General features: G+C 43.3%; 1 protein-coding gene across 2 annotated transcripts in view; it reads left to right on the top strand.

The window, feature by feature from the left end:
* Positions 1 to 20,682, top strand: part of Glb1 (galactosidase beta 1) — a 91,893-nt gene that overhangs the window by 32,356 nt on the left and 38,855 nt on the right. For both annotated transcript variants that reach the window (XM_046436998.2, XM_058576802.1), the window contains exons 6-10: positions 3,469 to 3,649; positions 7,417 to 7,475; positions 9,694 to 9,815; positions 9,905 to 9,945; positions 14,076 to 14,188. In XM_046436998.2, coding sequence (XP_046292954.1) covers positions 3,469 to 3,649; positions 7,417 to 7,475; positions 9,694 to 9,815; positions 9,905 to 9,945; positions 14,076 to 14,188 — 516 coding nt within the window. The remainder of the gene's footprint in view (positions 1 to 3,468; positions 3,650 to 7,416; positions 7,476 to 9,693; positions 9,816 to 9,904; positions 9,946 to 14,075; positions 14,189 to 20,682) is intronic.

Here is a 20,682-nt window from a genome sequence, read left to right as displayed (position 1 = left end):
CTCTCTACCTCTCCCCACCCAAAAAAAACTACCCAGGAATTTGGGGTACAGCTCACTAGTAGAGCATGGTGCTTAACATGTAGGAGTCCCTGGTTTCAGTACCCAGGACCTCCCCCGCAAAAAATCATGTATTTGCATTTACTACAAATCTCTTTCTTTTAAGATACATAATGCAATGGTAATAATTGAATAAGACTTGAAAAAGTGAGATTTTGGGGGAAGAAAACCAACATTGGTAGCTATACAGCTGAGAACATACATGAAGAAGCTCTAAGCTGACTTAATTGCTAGAGCTGACCCTTAAATTTAGCTGTGAACTTCTAAATCCTAAAGGGAGCCAGTCATTTGAGTAGCAGCCTAATCATAAAGGGAGACAGACATAGTCACTTCAATAACTCTTATTAAAAGAGCAGAAAGACAGAAAATAAGGAACAAAGAAACTTGCCAGTATTTGCAAAGCTTCTCTTAATACTGGGCTCAATTATTTCAAAAAGATTTTTCTCCTCCAAATACCTCCTCCTTCGAGGTGGCTTTTTGACCAGCAAAGATCTTGGTATTGGGCATGCTTGCTGGAGTCTGTTTTGCTTCTTGAACTCATAACAGGAATGTCTTGCCAGAGGGCTCCTCTCTGAGAAAATGGTCCTGCATGAAACCATTCAGGAGGGGGACTGTGCTGATAATGATGGTGGCTTCATTAGTCAGGTTTCTATCAAAATGAACAGAGTACCTGAGAAAGTCAGCTTATAAGGAGGAAAGGATTACTTTGACTCATAGTTTCAGAGGTTTCATTCAGTCCATGGGTCCTTGATCCTGTTGCTTTGAGCCTGTGGTGGCACAGAATCTCAAGGTGGGAGCACCTGGTAGAGGTGGCCTCTATGCCTCCTGGTAGCAAGAAAGCACAAGAGAGAGGAAGGGGTCAGGGGTCCAGCATCTCCTCCAAGGGCATGCCTCAATGACCTAACTTCTCCCACTGGTTTCATAAGCTGGTGACCAAGCCTTTAACTTCTGGGCTTTGGAGGGATGTTTTAAATCCAAACTACAATAACAGCATTTAGTTTGTCTTCATGGCTCTCCAACTCTGCCCTGGGCCTCATCAGGCTACTGGTGGTTTGGAATCCTTTCCTGTTCCCCAGCTAGATGCTTTTCCTTCCATAGCACCTGCAGGGACGCTTCCTTAACTAACTCGTCTAGCTACCCTCAGGCTGGATACCTCTCCTCTGGGGACTCACTCAGTTTCTCGTGCTTATGTTTAAAAGCAATGTTTTCACTGGATGCAGTGGCACATGCCTGAATCCCAGCCCAGCGACTTGGGAGACTGAGGCAAGAGGATGGAAAATTTGAGGCCAGCCTTATAACTTAGCAAGACCCTGACTTAAAAAAAAAAAAAAAAGTTGGGGTGGAGGGAACTTGGGCTATAGCTTAGTGTAGCGTATGTAAGGCACTGGGTCTGATCTTTAGGACTGTATTAAAAAATAAAGGCATATTGTCCATCTAAAACTACAAAAATAATACTGATAAAACAAAAAGGGCTGGATAAAGATCTGTTCTGTATTTTTGTGCAGGTTGAAATTTGGGGGTTGGATAGTTTTTCTGAACTTTCATAAGTTATGGAATGCAACATACATACATAAATGTGCAATATCATAATGTGGGCACCCCCATAACCACCAGCCAAGGATGGGAAACAGCACCTAGCAGCACCGCAACAGCTCCCCAGGTGCTCTTCCCCTCCCAACTGCCCTGGCTTTGATGCCGTCAGTACCTACCTTTTCTTTATATACTTTTACCACTTATGTGTGTACTCAAACTTAATTGTCTGGTTTTGACCTTTCTGTAAGGGAGATTGTCCAGTATGGATTTTTTTTTTAAAGAGAGAGAAAAAAAAAATTCAGTATTTATTTTTTCAGTTTTCGGTGGACACAACATCTTTATTTTATTTTTATGTGGTGCTGAGGATCGAACCCAGCACCCTGCACATGCCAGGCGAGTGCGTTACCGCTTGAGCCACATCCCCAGCCCCCAGTATGGATTTTTAAAAAATATTTTTAGTGGTATATGGACACAACACCTTTATTTATTTATTTTTATGTGGTGCTGAGGATCAAACCCAGTGCCTTACACATGCTGGGCAAGTGCTCTGCCACTGAGCCCCAGCCCCTAATATGGATTTTTTATTGTTGGGCATTTTTCACTCAACATGAAATCCATTCATCTTATAGCTCAAGAGCCAGGTTTTTTAACCTTATTTTTTTCCATTGCCCATAAAGAACCTTTTTAGACATTTTTTTTTTCTTATTGGTCCCCCACAAGAAATTTTAATACCTGGGATATTATATATCTGTTCATGTACTATAAGTACATCTGTGTAAAGAGAATACGATTTTTTTTTTTTTTTTTTTTTGTACTTGGCATTGGACTCAGAAGCGCTTCATTCCAGCTCTCTTTTTTGTATTTTGAGACAGGGTCTCACTGAATTACTTAGGGCCTTGCTAGATTACTGAGGCTGGCTTTGAATTGTCCATCCTCCTGCTTCAGCCTCCTGAGCTGCTAGGATTACAGGCATGTGCCACCGCACCCAGTGAATAACATTTCTTTAATCTCATAAGAATCAATTTTCACTCCCTGGGTGGGGATGCTCTCTTCCTCACTGGGAATACATGCTTCAGCAATATCTCCATTTTGCACCTGATAATGCTGTGTTGTGAGACTCCTCTGTGCCCTGGAAGGTGTTGAGCCATTAGCTACTGGATGCCAGTAGCACCACCCACTTCCCTGTTGTGACAACCCAAAATATTTCCAGACATTGTCAAATGTCTTCCCGGAAGAGGGCAGAAGTGCCCCTGGTTTAGAACCACTGAAGTTATTGAGCACAAACCAAGTACTGGTCATGAAGCACAAAACCGGAACACCCTCGAAGTTCAATCTGAGGATATGGGATAAACGATGGGGCATCTATAGCCAGCATTGGTCCTTCCTAAAACTTTATCCTATTCAAAAACTTTCTCCAGTTTTGAGGAAAGAAGACATTTGTGTTGTGTTTATAAATCTAGAAGGCTAAATTCTAAAATGCTTACAATGGTTATCTATGGATCATTGAATTAGCAGATCTTTTAAAAATTTTTTTCATTTTTCTCCATTGCCCAATATTTCTACCACTGGAAGGCATTTCTGTGTAATGCTTAAAGTACCTATTCTATGAGACAATACCACTACAATTCATAAACCAATTTGCTGTTTTGGTATTTTTTTATGTAAGTAGTGGAGGAGGGTTAGTAGAAAATAGCTTTGCTTTGTATGCTGAATGGCTTTTTGGAAAAGTCCGTTTGACAACTGAGGAAAGGACATTTTTCTGATAGTCACTAAGCCATGCCATCTTGGCAGGTGCTTAGATATATTCCCTAAACCAAAGCTTGCATTAGAGTGGCTATATTGGCATCTCCTAATTTTTCCTTCTTTTTAAATTTGCAGGTTGAAAATGAATATGGCTCCTACTTTGCTTGTGATTTTAACTACATGCGTTTCCTGCAGAAGCGCTTCCGCCACTATCTGGGTGACAATGTGCTTCTGTTCACCACTGATGGAGCTCAAAAAAGCTTCCTGAAGTGCGGAACCCTGCAGGGCCTCTATGCCACAGTGGACTTTGGAACAGGTTGGTGTTTGTAAAAACAGAAAACATAGCTTAAAATCGGCTCTTTACTCGGTTAGTATGGGCAGCAGCTATTTTATATGGCATAGGCAGATTGAATGAGTTTTCTCAAGTTTTCCCTTATCAAGTGTGCTTGTCAGCTTTCTGTGACTGTAACAAAACACTGGAGATTAAACTTAAAAAGAGGAAAAGTTTATTTTGGCTTACGGTTTTAGAGGTTTCAGCCCACGTTCAGCTGGTCCTATTGTTTTTAGGCCTGTGGCAGTGTAGTATGTCATGGTGGGAGTACATGGTGGAGAAATTCTGTTCACTTTATGGCTGCGAATCTAAACAGAAAGAACAAAAGACCAGGGCCCCACATTGTCTTTAACAGCAGTACCCCCCAATGACCTAAAATCTCCCAGTAGGCTCCACCTCTTAAAGGTTCCACCACCTCCCAATAGCATCAGGCTGAGAACCAAGCATTTTAGCACAAGGGCCTCTGGTGGACATTTAAGATCAACTGTAGCATTAAGTAGAAAGTAAAAGAATAATCGCACCCCTCCGTTGCAGAGGATTGACTTATTTAAGCCCGTAGGACAAGAGTTTCCAGGCTAGCTTCATTTTCAGCACTTATAGAGCTAGACCCTGGAGTGGGGTCAGGATGCAGCCGAGCAGTTACAACTGTGAGATGTCCTACCCTGGAAAGCTCTGTCTGGGGCAGGCTCTGCTGCCCTCATCTGCTTCCCCTGTCCCCCCACCTTGTCAGTCTTGCGCTGTGTTGTATCCTGAGCACAATTTAAAGTCGGCCACTGGCTGGTGTCGAAGGCCTGTCAGCCCTTCTGTGCAGGAAACTTTGCGACACTTCTGTTATCTTTCTGCATAACTCATGACTCTGAGCTGTGAGGCCCAGAGGCGTCTGCCAGATGCTTCAAAAAGTGTCTTGGCAGACTCTCGTGTAAGCTGCAGAGGTTTAGCCAATGAAATTTCTGAATGGGTGGGTAGTGTGACTAGGAGGCTTCTGGCTTTAAGAAATGTCAGGGAGTCTTCATTTAGACTGAGAGCAGCTGTCATAAAGGACATAACCGATAAATGTAGCATGTCATTCTGAACAGGATCCTAGATTGGATTCCACCCCACCTCCCACCACACAGGATATTACTAAGTCAGTTACAATTTTGAGTAAAGTTTGTAGATTATAGTACTGTGATTGTTAATGTTCTGATTTTTATAATGGTATTGTGCTTTTAGAGAACGCCCTTGTTACCGGGTGTGGTGGTACATTGCCTGTCATCCCAGTGGCTTGGGATGTTGAGGCAGGAGGATTACAAGTTCAAAGCCAGCCTCAGCAATTTAGCAATTCCCTGAGCAACTTAAACCCTATCTCAAAATAAAAAAGGGCTGGGGATGTAGCTCAGTGGTAAAGCACCCCTGGGTTCAATCTCCAGTACCAAGAAAAAAAAAATGCCCCTTATGGCTTAGGGAACACACATTGAAATATTTAGGGACAAAGGGCCATCCTGTCTGTAACTTATTCTCACACAATGGCTCAAAAAAAATTATGTATATATTATATAGAAGGAGAAACTGATCAATAAATGTGGTAACATGCCAACAATTGGCAAATCTTAGTGAAGAGAACATAAGTGTTCTTTGTACTATTTTTCCAATTTTTATAAGACTGAGATTATTTTAAGATAAAAAGTTACCAAAAAAAAAAAAAAAAAAAAAAAGACCAACTCTGCAAAAAGCATGAAAACCCTGCTGCTCTTCCCCTAATGTATAAGCCACTTCAAACACATGGCATATCTAATGGTTGTCCTCCCTTGAGAGGGACCCACAGGAGTCTGAAGTGGTGGGAGTTTGACTGAAATTGTATGTTTAAAGAGTTTTTTCTATGTTACCAAAAAGGAGATGAAAAGAATGGACCTTAAGTCAACTGAGTATTTCTAGAAACGTGGTCTATTGCTCAGAGCATTTGGTGATGGAGTAACTAACTCATCTACAAAGAGCTGAAGAGGAAGAGGCATGCTGGTCTCCTCCCACATTGGCACCCCGCCCGCCCATCACAGTCATGAAAAAAGCACAGTATTTTTCTGTCAGAAGGAACAAACTGAAGAGTGTTATGAGTCTGTTATAAGCAGGATTTGTCAGTGAAGTGACTGATTGTTCCCATGGGGGCTGAATAACAGGCCACTGCAAAGTGAGGGTGCTGGGACAGGTGGCCCCCAGCCTGACTTATGCCAGCTCCGTTCACTTGTGTGGGAGAAAGGGTACTGACCCGTGATGGTAGTGGCTGGATCTTAGGAGGAGGCTCCTGAGGACAGTGCTGAAAGATCTGAATGTCACCTCATGCTCCACAGTGAGAAATACAGCGAGTGAGGTTCTGTTCTTTCTTGCTCAGCACCAAAGGCCCAGCTGAGAGCAAGCAGTTATTGAAGGGTCTCACAGGTCTCGCCTCCACACTGGGTGGGATACCTTCTGTGGATCACAAAGTGTCAGGCGGGCTGGCACCTGCTCCTGTTGGTGTGGACACTGGACATTGTCACTCTTTGCCAGACGTGAGGCAGCCCATTACCTCTCTGGAGAAATCCTCTTTAGAGGAGGAAGAAATGTAGAAGACACAGGAGACAACGCTTAGGCATCCTACTGGGATATTTCACAAAGTAAAATTGAGAGCAGTTGGTTCAGAATGGCTGACAATGTGCACATGAGGATTCAGGGTGTGCTTCATTGTTTGGGGAGAAACACAGCAAGAGCACCCACATCCCCCCCGCCCCGTGACTTATTAATTAGCTGGCAAGTATTTGTGGTACTGTTATATGTGTGGTGGTGCTGAGGAGGCTTCCAAGGAAGTGTCTTCAGGGCAGGCCCATCCCTTAGGGAACATCTAAGGTCGACCAGCTGCCCATGGGAAGAGAGAAACACCCATGACCTGTGTGGAAGCCTGGGGAGAGCAAGTTTGTGAAGGGAAGGCCTAAGGCAAGTGGTCAAGGGAGACCACAGGACCTGCTTGGTGAAGAAGCAATGTTCTCTGGCCCCCACATATCTTTTAATGGATGATCGGAGTCCAGCCTAAAGCCAGTTTGGAGAGTGTTCCAGGCCCATGTAGGTGTGGAGAAGGGCAGGGGGCCTGTCTCCATCAGTTTGGGCTGTTATAACAAAATTCCTTAGACTAGGTCATTTATCAACAATAGTGATTTATTGCTCATAGTTCTGGAAACTGGAAGTGCAAGATCAAGGTGCCAGCTGATTCAGTGTCTAGTGAGGGTCCAGTCTCTGCTTCAGTGATGTCACTTTTGCGTGTGTGTGTGTGTGTGTGTGCGTGTGTGTGTGTGTGGTACTAGGGATTGCTAGACGAGTGATCTACCTCTGAGCTATATCTTCAGCCCCTTTTGAAACTACTTTGAGATAGGGTCTCCCTAAGTTTCCAAGTTTGGCCTTGAACTTGAGAATCTCCTGCGTCAACTTCCCGAGTCATTGGGATTACAGGTGTGCACCACCACGCTAGCTCTACTTTCATACTGTGTCCTCACATGATAGAAGGGGCAGTGCTCCCTTGAGCCTCTTTCATAAGGGCCCTAAATCCCATTCATGAGGTGCACTCATGACTTAGCCATTTCCTACAGGCCCCACCTCTTAACACCTTCATCCTGGAGATTGGATTCCAACTTAGGAATTTTGGATGGATACCAACATTCAGACTTCAGCAGGGCCTCAGGCTCAAGGCATTTATTTAACTTCTTATCATTCCCATGACTTACTTTTCTTTTCCCTCTCATTATTTCCAGGCAGCAATGTCACAGCTGATTTCCAAACTCAGAGGAAAGTGGAGCCCAATGGACCCTTGGTAAGAATCGGGGTTGAGGTTTGGAGACTGTCATCTCATACCAACTCCATCTCAGCTGTCGAGAGGGAGGGTGTTGTGCTGCTGTAGGAAAGGTGTAGCACCAGATGGGATTGTAGTGTTATCCCTCTGGATTCGTGGGTGACAGCCAGAAACAGTGCTTGGAAACTGAGGCCCTGCGCTGGAGTGGAAGGGAACGCCAGCTAACGTGAATGGCCAAGGGAATTCCCATAAATGGTCCTGTTGTCTCCTTTTTTCAGTGAGGCTCAGGGAACATATGTCACTTGCCCCTGGTGGTACAGCCTCCAAGTGGCTGGGCCAGAGCTAGTGTGTTTTTTGAAAGCTCTGCTGCAGAACTTCTCTACCTTTCAAGTGTTCACCAATTACTTGGGGATCTGATTGAAAAGCAAAGTTCAGCCAGACATGATGGCTCACGCCTGAATCCCAGCGGCTCTGGAGGCTTTGGCAGGAGGATCTCGAGTTCAAAGCCAACCTCAGCAACTTGGCGAGACCCTAAGCAACTCAGTGAGACCCTGTCTCTAAATAAAATATAAAAAAGGGCTGGGGAGGGACTGAGACTGTAGCTCAGTGGCAGAGTACTTGCCTAGCATGTGTGAGGCACTGGGTTCAATCCTTAGCACCACATAAAAATGAACAAATAAAATAAAGGCAAGCTGTCCATCTACAACTACCAAAAAAAATTTTATATATATATATATATATATATATATACACACACACACACACACACACACACACACATACACATACATACATGCTGGGGATGTGGCTTAGTGGTTGAGTGCCACTGGGTTTAATCCCTGGTGCCGCCAAAAAAAAAAAAAGCAAGTTCAGTCTGCTAGGTCTAGGTGGAGCTTGAGAGTCTGCATTTCCAACAACTGTCCTGGCAGCATGGAGGATGTCGTTTGCTGACCACACTTTGAGTTGCAGGACTTGATGGCATGCTATGGGGACTGCTAGGAGGAGGAAATGATGGCAAGGACCAGGCGGGTGTACATATCTGTCAGCGCTTCTCTCTCTGCTCTTCCTTTTTCAACAGTAGTTGTTATTGTTGACTCAGCTCCGTGTACAGGGTCACATCCTGTGCCTGTTCTGCCACAGGTCAGACTGCCCCACCTGTGTGCAAGCCTTATTTACAAAACAGCGTTTTCTGAGTCTGCTCTCTGCTTAGTGAATATGCAGGGGCTGCATTCACAGACTTTGGGTGGAGCCATTTCCCAAAATCCAGCGTCCAGCGTCCTTTATTTCTTTGTAGAACAAGGGCTTGGCAGAGTAATGCTTACCAGAAACATGAAGTGTTTGGACCTGCTTTGTAGAATATTTGTACAAGGTGGGGCTGGGGTTGTGGCTCAGCGGTGGAGTGCTCACCCCGCAGTTGTGAGTTGCTGGGTTCGATCCTCACCACGTAAAAATAAATTTAAAAAAATAAAGGTATTGTGTCCAACTACAACTAAGAAAAAAAAATTTTAATTAGAATATTTGTACAAGTCTACCTCATTGTAAAGTCAACCTGAGATCTCAATATCTTTAGGCACACAAAGGATGAATTTGGAGCTATTTTATAAGAATATTTTGCCAGATTCTTTGCCCAACTAAACTTTAATACTGTGGAATTGGGGAATGGTTAACAAAATTGATTTAGGTTAAACTTTTTAGGAATACAGTTGTTTCTCAATGTCCTTTGGGGATATAGTTCATGGGTTCTAGGACTCCCCCTCAGATCTCAAATCTCAGCTACTTATACAACATACTGGACGAAGGCAGTATTTGCATATGACCTACACATACCCTCCTACATTAAGTAATCTTGAGTTTACTAATACCTAATACAATGTAAATGCTATGTAAATAGTTGTTGTACCATATTATTTAGAGAATAAGAAAAAATCCATACGTTCAGCACAGATGGAGTTTTTTTTTTCCCCCTATCATTTTTGATCTGCAGTTAGTATATCCACAGACGCAGGACCCACGGGGTACAGAGGGCTGACTGTACTTTATTATGTAAGATGAGATCTCAGATTGGGTTGACACCTGAGGACTGAGTACAGGCAGTGTTGCTGTTGGCTCTGGGTTAAATGGTACCCATCAACACCCCTTTGCACTGGACCTTGGTGGAGTAGATGGGACATTACAGGGACAATTTGGCCTTTGAAGGCCATTCGCCTGGCCTGAGCTCCATGTCTTTTTCTCTTTTTAGGTCAATTCTGAATTCTATACTGGCTGGTTAGACCATTGGGGTCAGCCTCACTCCACAGTCAAGACAGAAGTACTGGCTTCCTCCCTCTATGAAATACTGGCCCGTGGGGCGAGTGTGAACTTGTATGTATTCAGGGCCCAAGGTGTGGAGGAAGCCCTCCTAGCTGTGGGCTCACAGTGAAATACTATGTGTTCTCTTTTTTTCTTTGTAGGTACATGTTTATAGGTGGAACCAATTTTGCCTATTGGAATGGTAAGAACCATTTAACGTATTTGTTATGCTGTGTTGCTGATACTTGATTTGGGGGAGTATGCCTATCGATAGTTTTTTTTTGTTGTTTTCTACTAAATTTTCTAACATTTGGATGAACCTATATAACCATTTTTCTTTTAAAAAATTTTAAGGGACATAACTTGCTTATTTAAAAGCCTTATTATTTTAAACCAGTCTAGCCAGGCAGGCTTTAGTTGTAGTCTGTGACTATAGAATATTCGTTCATATATTCTATGGTCTTTTTTCATTTTTAGCAATTTTTTTAATTGAGATATAATTCACATACTGTAAAAATTCACAGTTTTTAATTTAATTTTTAAAATTTTTGCAGTATTAAGGATTAAACCTGGAACATTGTATTTTCTAGCCCTTTTCATTTTTTTTCATTTTTTTAAATTTTGAGACAAGGTCTCACTAAATTGCCCAAGCTGGCCTCAAACTTGTGATCCTCCTGCCTCAGCTTCCTGAGTAACTGGAATTACAGGTGTGTAGAACTGTGCCAAGCCAAAATTCACAATGTCATATAAGCATTTAGGCTGGGCATAGAGGCATAAGTCCCAGGCTATTTATTTTGGTAGTAAAAATGATGACACATTTCTCTGTGTCATCATTAACTTTTGCAAAGACAAATTGTGCTGTATTATATATATATATATATGTGTGTGTGTGTGTGTGTGTGTGTGTGTGTGTATACACACACACACATTTACATAAATATGTAAACTTCATTCCTCACCTTTCTCTTCATCTGCATTTTTCTCTCTGGATCATTGAAGATGCTTGACCATTGTATTTTGGAGGCTTAGCTTAAGCCTAAATCCCTCAGGATCTGAAATTGAATACTATCAGCACTTAATACAGTTTTTCCTTGGACCTGCTATTTTGCAAGGTGGGATGGGCTGGAAGACATTGCTTATAGCATTGTCGTTTCATTTCTATTGTTAGAGCTAAGAAATGCTTATAAAATTCAAACACCAGCCAGGCATTATAGCACGTACCTATAATCCCAGCTCCTCAGGAGGCTGAGGTAGGAGGATCACAAGTTCAAGGGCATACTGGACAAATTAGTGAAACCCTGTCTCAAAATAGTAAAAGGCTGGGGATGTAGCTTCAACCAAGAATACTTTTCTAATATGTATGAATCCCTGAGTTCAATCCCAGTACTGAAAAAAGAAAAAATCTTCAAAGGTCACTGCTTAAAAGATGATAGTATGCCAAGATTGGTCATTGGTATTTTAAAAAATCTCCATGTGTCTATCTTCTGGTTAGAAACAGTTAAAACTCTGACACCGTCTCTTTCTTCCTGCTGCCATTGATGGAATTCAGCCTGTCCAGGAATAGTGGTTTTTTTGTTTGTTTGTTTTGTTTTTTGGCGCAACTTTACAGTTCTTGACAGTTTTTGAAAATGTGCTATTCTTAATGCATTCTTCTTAGCAAAGAAACTTGAACAATATTAAAACTGTCATTAGAACAGAAAAAGCTGCCCCTAATCCTTTCTCCTGCCCCTCCTCTGGTATAAGCAATAGAAGTCTCTTTTCTGCCTCTGTTTTCTCATTTAGTTTGCACATCATTCTCATCAAGGCTAGAGATGATGGACACTACTTTACAGATAAGAGAATCTGCATGCAAAAATGGGGTCTACACATTCCTGTTCAGCTGGCAAAGGATGGGGCCTGGATTCAAACTCAGGCTTCATTGAACCAGAGTCGCTGCTCTTTGGATAACTCTCTACAGCCTGTAGCCCTTGAACCAGCTCCAAAGCAGCCCAGTTGGGTTGTCCAGGTGCCTCTGGCCCTGCCCTCTGGCCCTGGCTCTTTGGGGAGTTGATGGAGGGCCAGTCTGTCCCTAGTAGCTATTTTTCAGACCACTTCCCAGAGGACAGTACAGAGAGAACAACGTCTGGAGGGGCTCACTGCCCATCCTACCTAGGGCAAGTGCAGGAGTTTGTGCAGTGTGTGTCCCTGTGGCCTGTGCCTGTGAGTGTCCATGTCTGTGTGATGGCAGCCTGCAGGACCCAGGTTTCCTATACTTCCATGTGGTGTGGACAGTTGGAGAGTGCCAACCTTTGCCATTTCTCTTGCCTTCCTGCCTCACTCCCGTTCACATGGAGGGAGGAGGATTCCATATGCACCGTTTCTCTATGACACTGCCCTGTGCTGCTATGAACTAGAACAAAGTCTTGTCTTCCCATCCATCCTTCACCCTCGGACATGGATCCCTCAGCCCCTAATGGTTATTTTCAGAAGTCACACTTGCTTAACTCAACTTGACCCACTGGTTGAGCATCTCCTTCATGTCTGGCCCTGATGGAGGACTTGAGGGTCAGTGAGGCACAGTTCACCCTTAACATGCATACAATTTAGTGCAGCGTGAGACAGAAATACGAAACCTAGGCAGCACAATCCATGCCACATCAGAGGTAGAAGATGAGCCACGAAGAAGGTGAGCTCCTTGCAGCAAGGGATGTGGTTTTATTTTTCTTCAGGTCTCACGGGAAGGGATGCCTTTGAACATGTGCTTCCCCGGAGGCAGGTAGACCTGTTGGCTGTGAGCTGTCTCTTGTAAGAAATGGCAGGGAATGATAGACGCCTGGGTCAGTGCAGTTGGTTGAGAATGGTCCAGGTCTTTCAAAACAGAGATTCTGTCTAAACAATGAATGAAAAAGTTCTTAGATCCTTAACTTCATTCATCCATCCATCCAGAGGATCCGCTAGGCTCCATCATTTTAGAAACTTTGTCCAAGGAATTTTATTACCTGTTATATTTTGTACCTCATTTATTTAAACATTAGTTAGGACAAAAGAGGAATCCTAACGTAGCTTCACTGTCACACACTTGCATTGCGAAGTGATTTCTGAAGTAGAGGAGAAAGACACTAAGCCTTGCTGATCCACAGAGGGCAGCATCAGCACCCCCTGGAACCTGTTAGAAATGTAGTCACAGGTCCCACTCTGACCTGCTGGATCAGAATCCCCGGGCTAGGGCTTGGAAGGCATGTTTTAAGAGGCTGACCATGTGACTCCCATGCATGGGCAACTTTTCAAAGTGCTTCTTGCTATTGCACATGGCTTCATACCTGTGAACATCCTCTGTGACGAGGTTAGGAACCTCTGATCTAGACCCTGCCCCTTGGACGTTAACTACAAAAACATTGCTTTTCTAGTCCTTTTGAATGCCTAGTACTGCCACAGTGCCTTGGTCTTTGTGATAGGTCAAGTTCCCAAGGAAACAGACTCCTTTACCAGGCAGGAAGTTCACTCTGTGTGCCCTCGGGAGCAACACCCATAAGAGAGATTGTGGCAGATAAATTGGGCTGTGTTGCAATTTCATGAGTGGACTCCGCACATCCCAAAGGGAACTCTGGAGCTGGCATGGCCCTTCAAGGCAAAGGGAGCCGATTTTTATGTCCCCACACTGATCAGTTGTTGGATATGGGCTCTGAGGGAGGTTGTAACATTGGGTAAGACAGTAGAGGCCAACACTCAGAGGGACACATCTGGCACCTGGGGTAATGAGCGAGTGCCTTTGTCTTCAAGGGGCTTACAAGGGTCATCTCTCTCCACCAGATCTTTTCTCTGCCATATAGTTGGAGGACATGAGAAAGATCAGGGATTGAAGGGTTAACAGATGTGGGTCATGTTATGAGCCCTGCTATTTCTATTTGTGAGATGTTAGCAGATTTTTCAGGGAGCATCAGATTCTCTGCTTGTCCAGTGGGGTTGTTATTCTGTTAGGATCACAGCTATGAGGTTCTATAGTTGGGGGTGGGGAGGAGGAAAATGCTTTGTGAACTCTGGTGTTATTAGCAAGTGCCATCTGTAGGAACAATTGGTTCCTCCAAATTTGCATGCCTCTCTTTTTTTTAAATTAAACCTTTATTTACTTATTTTTATGTGTTGCTGAGGATCGAACCCAGTGCCTCACACATTCTAGGTAAGCCCGCTGCCGCTGAGCCACAACTGCACCCGTACCTCTGTGTCTCTTAACAATTGGTTTTAATGTTCTTTATTTCTTCTTCCCATCATCCTGTAACTGTAGCTCCCAAAGAACTTGTCCCCGAGCAGGGCCTTCAGTAGTAACTGGTGGTACATTTTTTTTTTTACTTCTAGGGGCCAACACACCCTATGCACCACAGCCCACCAGCTACGACTATGATGCCCCACTGAGTGAGGCAGGGGACCTCACTGAGAAGTATTTTGTTCTGCGAAAGGTTATCCAAATGGTGAGTGCTCCATATGGCAGGGTGGGGTGGGGTCCCCGGCAGAGCCTGCCTTGAACTCGCAGTGGCTCGGTAGTCACTTTCCTGCCTGGAACCTTCAGGTTTAAAAGGATGGATGCGGGGAGGTGGCAGGTAACTTTGTGGTTGAGTCTTGACCCCACTTAAGAGTTTATGAACAAGTTACTCTACTGACTGGTATAATGGTATATAATGGTAAACTGGTATAATGACACCTGGCTGTGTTAGAAGGATTTAAAAGAGGGCTGGGGTGGTGGCTCAGCGTAAAGCGCTCACCTAGCAATTGCTGGGTTTGATCCTCAGCACCACATGGGAATGAATGAATCAAATAAGGGTATTGTGTCCCTCTACAACTAAAAAATAAATATTAAAAAAAAAATATGTAATCCATCCGGAATAGTCCCTGACAACACACACATGACCAGTAAGTGTTAGCCTGTTAAACTATTTGTTGTAAATGGCTCAAGTATGGAGGGGGGAAAAGAAATCTGTGGACACTGAGGCACATCATAATGGGAGCTGTGCAAAAAAAATGAGTGAAGCTTTATTTTTCTATCTGGGGCAAGTGATTGCTGTTTCCTCCTGGCCTGCTCCTGAGCTGCTGGTATCTGCCTATTTCTAATCTTTTGAGGCACTTAAAGCTCCCAGGTAGGGTTTCCTGTCTCCGTGGTGGGGTTTAAAAAAAAAAACCCACAATTTTTCTGCTCAGTCACCTGAGTTTTGAAGTTTAAAAAAAAAAAAGACTTTCTGCCTATAAATTGGTAGGGTTTTTAAAAAATATGATGTAATCTGAATTTTAAGTACGTGTTAACATTTTATATTATGAGATATTGGGGGCATATAGAAAAATAGGATCCAAACTTAAATACTCTTATAATTTGTCTAAATTTCATCTAAATTTTCAAATACACTGTGAAATTTTTGTACGTGTTATTCTTTTATTGTGGGTTTCAATCTCGGCAAGTTGTATCTCCCAAACTTGCTCTCATACCTTTGTTCAGTTTCAGAATTTTCTGTTTCTGTATTTATTTTCCTTTTTGTTTATTGCAGAACTGGGGATCAAACCCAGGGCTTCACTCAGGCGAGGCTAGTCTTTAACCACCGTGCTACCTCCCCAACCCTTTTTATTTTCTTGCAAAACAGGGTCTCTCTAAATTGTGGAGGCTGGCCTCCAACTTGCAGTTCTGCCTCAGCCTCCTGAATTCTGGGATTATAGTCATGTGTCACCATGCCTGGCCCATGTACCGCTTTCTTTTGGGTTGTTTGAGGGTTCCCCACCCACTTCTAGATCTTCTAGTTTGGATGACTTTCACTATATTTTTTATTTTTGTGGTGGTTTTCCACTGAAGTGTGATATGAACGCCTACCAACAAGTACAGCTCTCCTGTAAGCATTTGGGTGAATTCCTAAAAGTGAACACAGCACTGTGACCAGCACAGCTCCTGGGAGCCCCTCTTACACCCCTTTCTAGTCATCAGCACCCAACCAACCTCCCCAGTTAACTACTCTCCTGATTTCTATCACCATAGGTAGATTTTGCTTGTTTGGGCACTATATGCAAATGGGTTTGTACAGTACGCCTCTGATTCTCAAGAAACTTTAACATTCTGTTTTAATTTACAGTAGTTAAAAATTAGTGTCTTTACTTCCTCCGCATTACATCTTTCTTTGGGTTGCTCTAACTGCCATTACATCCCTGTTGTGTTATTTACTGTGACATATTTTAGTTCTCTGAGTTTCATTTTCATGTATTTTGGTTCTCTTTAAAAAAAAAAAAAATAAAACTTAGAAGCCCTTACTCTGGTGGCTTCTGATAGTATTTGACCTTACCCACATTGTTCATTTATTCATAAGTGATTTAACGAATCTTCATCAAGCATCCTCTGTGTGCCAGATGTGGTCTCAACTGCTTGGTGTATGTAGACCTCCTTGAGAAGGTGAAGCTTAAATAGAGACTTTAAGATGGCGAGAGAGCCATGTGGGTGTCTTAAAGCATCCCTCTTTTGGGGAGGGTAGGTACTGGGGGTTGAACTTAGGGGCACTCGACTACTGAGCCACATCCCCAGCCCTCAGGGGTCTCACTGAGTTGCTTAGCACCTTGCTGTTGCTGAGGCTGGCTTTGAACTTGAGATCCTCCTGCCTTAGCCTCCAGAACTGCTATGATTATAGACATGTACCACCGTGCCCGCAAGCATCCCTTTTACTTCAGAAGTCCGGCAAATAAAATGAACCAGCTTTTGAGCAAGTTTTAAAGAAATGGCCAGTATGTAGTTTGATACCTCTCTTTCCAATCTTTGGTCTTGAGAAAAAGTCACCCAGAATTGTGTGAGGAGTGGACTTACAGAATAGCGAGGCTTTGGAGGGGAACAGAACCAGATTGGAGTCTTGAAGTGGAGCAGGGTACCCCACTTCCACATCTGAGCGATATGGTCCACACTTCTCAGGGAATGACACATAGGAGCTAGTTTTTATTATTGTTCACTTATTCTGTTTTCAGCTAAAGTTAGAAACTCTCTGGAAATTGTGCCCACTCATCCTCAAAGCCTCTGTGGACAGTTTCCTATATATAGGAGCTGCAGTAATTGTTATTGCTCAAATGTTCCCAAGAAAATCAAGGAGGAATATTACTCAGCGATTCCATTAGTGCTTATCTGGTGTCCAGACCCAGAGGGTTTCCTGTTAGAGCTTGTGACATGAACATGAACACCTAGTGTTTTATTCTGGACAAGAGTTAATTTTTATAAAGAGGAAAGGTTTATTTTGGTTCACCATTTTGGTGGTTTGGGTCCATGAGAGAGAGCATCATGGTGGAAGCTCAAGGTAGAGTAAAACCGCTCACCTCTTAGCCTGGAAGTGAGAGGAGGAGGAGGGGGCTGGGGTCCCACAATCCCCTTTGGGGTATGCCCTCAATGATCTAAAGACCTCCTGAAGGGTCCCACCTCTGAAGATTTCATGAGCTCCCAACAGCACCAAGCTGGGAACCATGCCTCTGACACATAGGCCTTTGGGGGACTCTTACCCAAAGGGTAGCATCCAGGCAGGAGTATTTTAAACTTCAGTGTGAACCTGCTGGGACAGAGATTTGTACTGATAATTTGGATCTTTAACAATCTCCCATTCTCTTTTGTCCCTGATCATTTCTGCTTCTCACTGTCTGGTGTAAACCATCACCCTAATACTTGCACAGGTGACATTATCTTCTACTTCACTAAGACGATAAATGCAATTGAATAGGCCACATTAGGAATTACAAGTAATAGGGTGAAATACAAGTAATAGGGTGCCATTGAAATATTATAAGAAAGAAAATGATGTAGGTAGATGTACATTCTAGTGAGGGATTAAAGATGAATGTGTGTTGGGGCTGGGGCTATGGCTCAGTGGTAGAGCACTTGCCTAACGTGTGAGGCACTGGGTTTGATCCTTAGCATAAAAATAAAGACATTGTGTTCATGTACAACTAAAAAATACTTTAAAAAAAATTATTGTGTGTTTAGAGTTAGTAAAGAAGTCATTGCAATTTGCATGTGTCTTAGTTCAGGATGCCGTAACACAGTACCATAGACCAAGTGGTTTGCAAACAACAGAGATGGATTTCTCACGGTTCTGGAGGCTGGAAGTCCTCCAAGATCAGGACATCAGCACAGTCAGGTTCCAGCAGGCACCCTCTTCTGCACTGCACCCTGCTGGCTTCTAGTTGTACCCTCATGTGACAAAAAGAGGCCTGGGGTCTCTTTCATAAGGCACTGATCCCATTCACAGGGGCTCCATCTCTCAAATGCCCTTCCTTGTAATAACACCAATCAAGGTTTTGGATTTCAACACAGGAATTTGGGGAAGATACAAATATTCAATACAAAAAGTTTAAAAGAAGCACAAATATCACTATTTATGACCATCACTGGGGATTGAACCCAGAGGGGCTTTACCAATGAGCCACATCCCAAGCCCTTTTTATTTTTTACTTTAAGACAGAGTCTCACCGAGTTCTGAGGGCCTCACCAAGTTGCTGAGGCCAGCCTTGAACTTGGGATCCTCCTGCCTCAGCCTCCTGAGCTGCTGGGATGACAGGCATGTGCCACTGTGCCTGCCTGAAACATTTTTTGAATTTTTTCACTGTTTGAAACACCTGTACCATTCTTCCCTTATGTGTGTTTGGGCTGGGGTTGTGGCTCAGTGGTAGAGCACTTGTTGTCTTTTCAGATGGCAATAGTTTGTAATCTTTTTATCTAGAGAGAATGGAAATTTTTCACTTGACTACGGTGATTGAAGTTTGTCAGTATTGGTAGTTGGGAAAAGCAGAAAAGCTTCACATTTTATTACTGATAATATCATATAAATTTTTAGAACTGTTATCAAAATTAGGAAATCTCTTTCAAATCCTTTAATGTGTGAGCTGTAATATTCCAAAGAAATTTCCTCAGTATAGGTTCTGGCCCCATACATTTTGAAACTTGTTTTTCTTCCACAACTTACCTACTTCCAGGCTGGGTGCCCTAGGGCATGATTGCATTGCTATATGAGGTCAAGAGAGTCAGCACATCGGATGGTAGGAATAGTCTCTAAGCAATAATTTACCTACTTATGGAAGCAACAATGAACCCTGCAAATAGATCCTACTGTACTCAAGTTAAATAAATCCCCACCCCAGCTGCTCTGTAGTTGAATCCCAAAGATGCCTGTAGCACTGTAAAGGCCTCTGATGTAAGAGGACACGTGACAGAGAAATTGGAGCCACAAGAGACAAGAGTCTTAGCTTATTATGGTTAAGTTTTATTTATTTATTTATTTATTATTATTTTGCAAATCATACAAAAACATACGACAGTGTGAACGTACCACTAGGACCCCTCCCTTGGGGTATCTCTGGATGCAGAAGATGAGTTGGGTGGCTGTATCAGTAACCTAGAATGAGATGATGGCAGGGGCAGCAGGGAGTGGAGAGAAAGTAATGGATTTGAAAAACAGGAAGTACAATTGGTAGGCCTTGGTGACTGGCTGGATGCAGGCATGAGGAAGAATGAGGAGCTGTTGATTTGTCCAGGTTACAACCTTGGCTACATGACAAAGTGGGTATTGGGGTCAGCAGCTAAGAGAGAGGATTGCAGAGGAGGCACAAGTGGGAAGAGGGAGGCAAGCTCAGCTCTGGGCTTGCTCAGCTCAAGGTGCCTCTAAGGACATCCAGATGGAATATCTGTCCCGCAAGCACCAGCACTTAAGAGTGAGATCCTCCAGGGAGACCTCTGCACAGATTCAGGGGTCATTAGTGAAGATGGAAGCTAATGTCCAGGGAGAGACTCAGATGGTGAGTGGAGAGTCAATGCAGAAGGACAGAGGACCACGCTTTAAAAAAAAATAAATAAAACCCAACAACAACTCGGGGATCCCAAGTATGTAACCAGTGGGCAGAGTAGGATGAACCCCTGAAGGAGACAGATGTCAGAAGTGAATACAGTGGGGGATGGGGTTGTGGCTCAGTGCGAAGGCACTTGTCCAGCTCATGTGAGGCACTGGGTTCAATTCTCAGCACCACATTAAAAAAAAGGAATTCGGTGGATCACAGCTTAACTGTGTGGTTATCATTTTCCACTTTTCTTCCTTCCTTTCTTTCCTTCCTTCCTTGTTCGGAAGACAGAAATGGCCTACCTCAAAAGTTTTAGTGGGTTTTTTTGTTTTGTTTTTGTTTTGGTACCAGAGATCGAACCCAGTGTGTTTAACCACTGAGTCACATCCCCAGCCCTTTTTGTATTTTATTAGAGGCAGGGTCTTGTTAAGTTGCTCAGGGCCTTGATAAGTTACTGAGGCTGGCTTTGAACTTGTAATCCTCCTGCCTCAGCCTCCTAAGCCCCTGAGGTTTGCGCCACCGCACCCAGTGCCTTTCTTGTGGACATTATAGCTATTGAATTGACTGATAAATGGTATTCAAAGTATTTGCTTGCATCAAGGAAAAGAAATTGGATGGCAAATATCTCGAAATTTGCTCCCTCCTTTCATCAAAGACCTAAGGAACAGGAAGTGTCTCCTTATTAACCCCTTTTAAGGGTGTGTTAGATGGTGGTGGACACTGTCTTTCACAGATGTGCACTCGGAGATGACAATTTCCCAGAAGGCTGCAAGATCCTGTGTTCAGTGCTGAAGGACCCAGGCAGCCCTTGGTGTATGACTCTTTAAGGCATGACAAAGCTCATGACATTTGCGTTTTTCCAAGGTAGTCTCTTTGGTGTGGGTAAAACTCAACCAGACATGGTTAACACTTTGACCTCGGGGATGAACCATAAAACTATAGGGCAGCGCTCTCCTCCTGCTTACCTACTCCTGATGGGACAGTGGTGAGCTTGTTTTGTGTGCTTTTGAATAAATTTAAGACCTGTTTTAAGAGTGTTCTTCCAGTTTTTCAAAGGGATCACCATCAATGAGAAATGTTCAGATGACTTTTTGAGGATGGGCCACTCTGTAAAAATTAATCAAGTGGTAGTTGA

Source organism: Marmota monax, unplaced genomic scaffold (assembly GCF_021218885.2).
Source record: "Marmota monax isolate L192 unplaced genomic scaffold, Marmota_monax_Labrador192_F-V1.1 WCK01_AAM20220418_F8-fsc00021, whole genome shotgun sequence".
Lineage (NCBI taxonomy): Eukaryota > Metazoa > Chordata > Mammalia > Rodentia > Sciuridae > Marmota > Marmota monax.
This window is presented reverse-complemented; position numbering and strand designations above follow the sequence as displayed.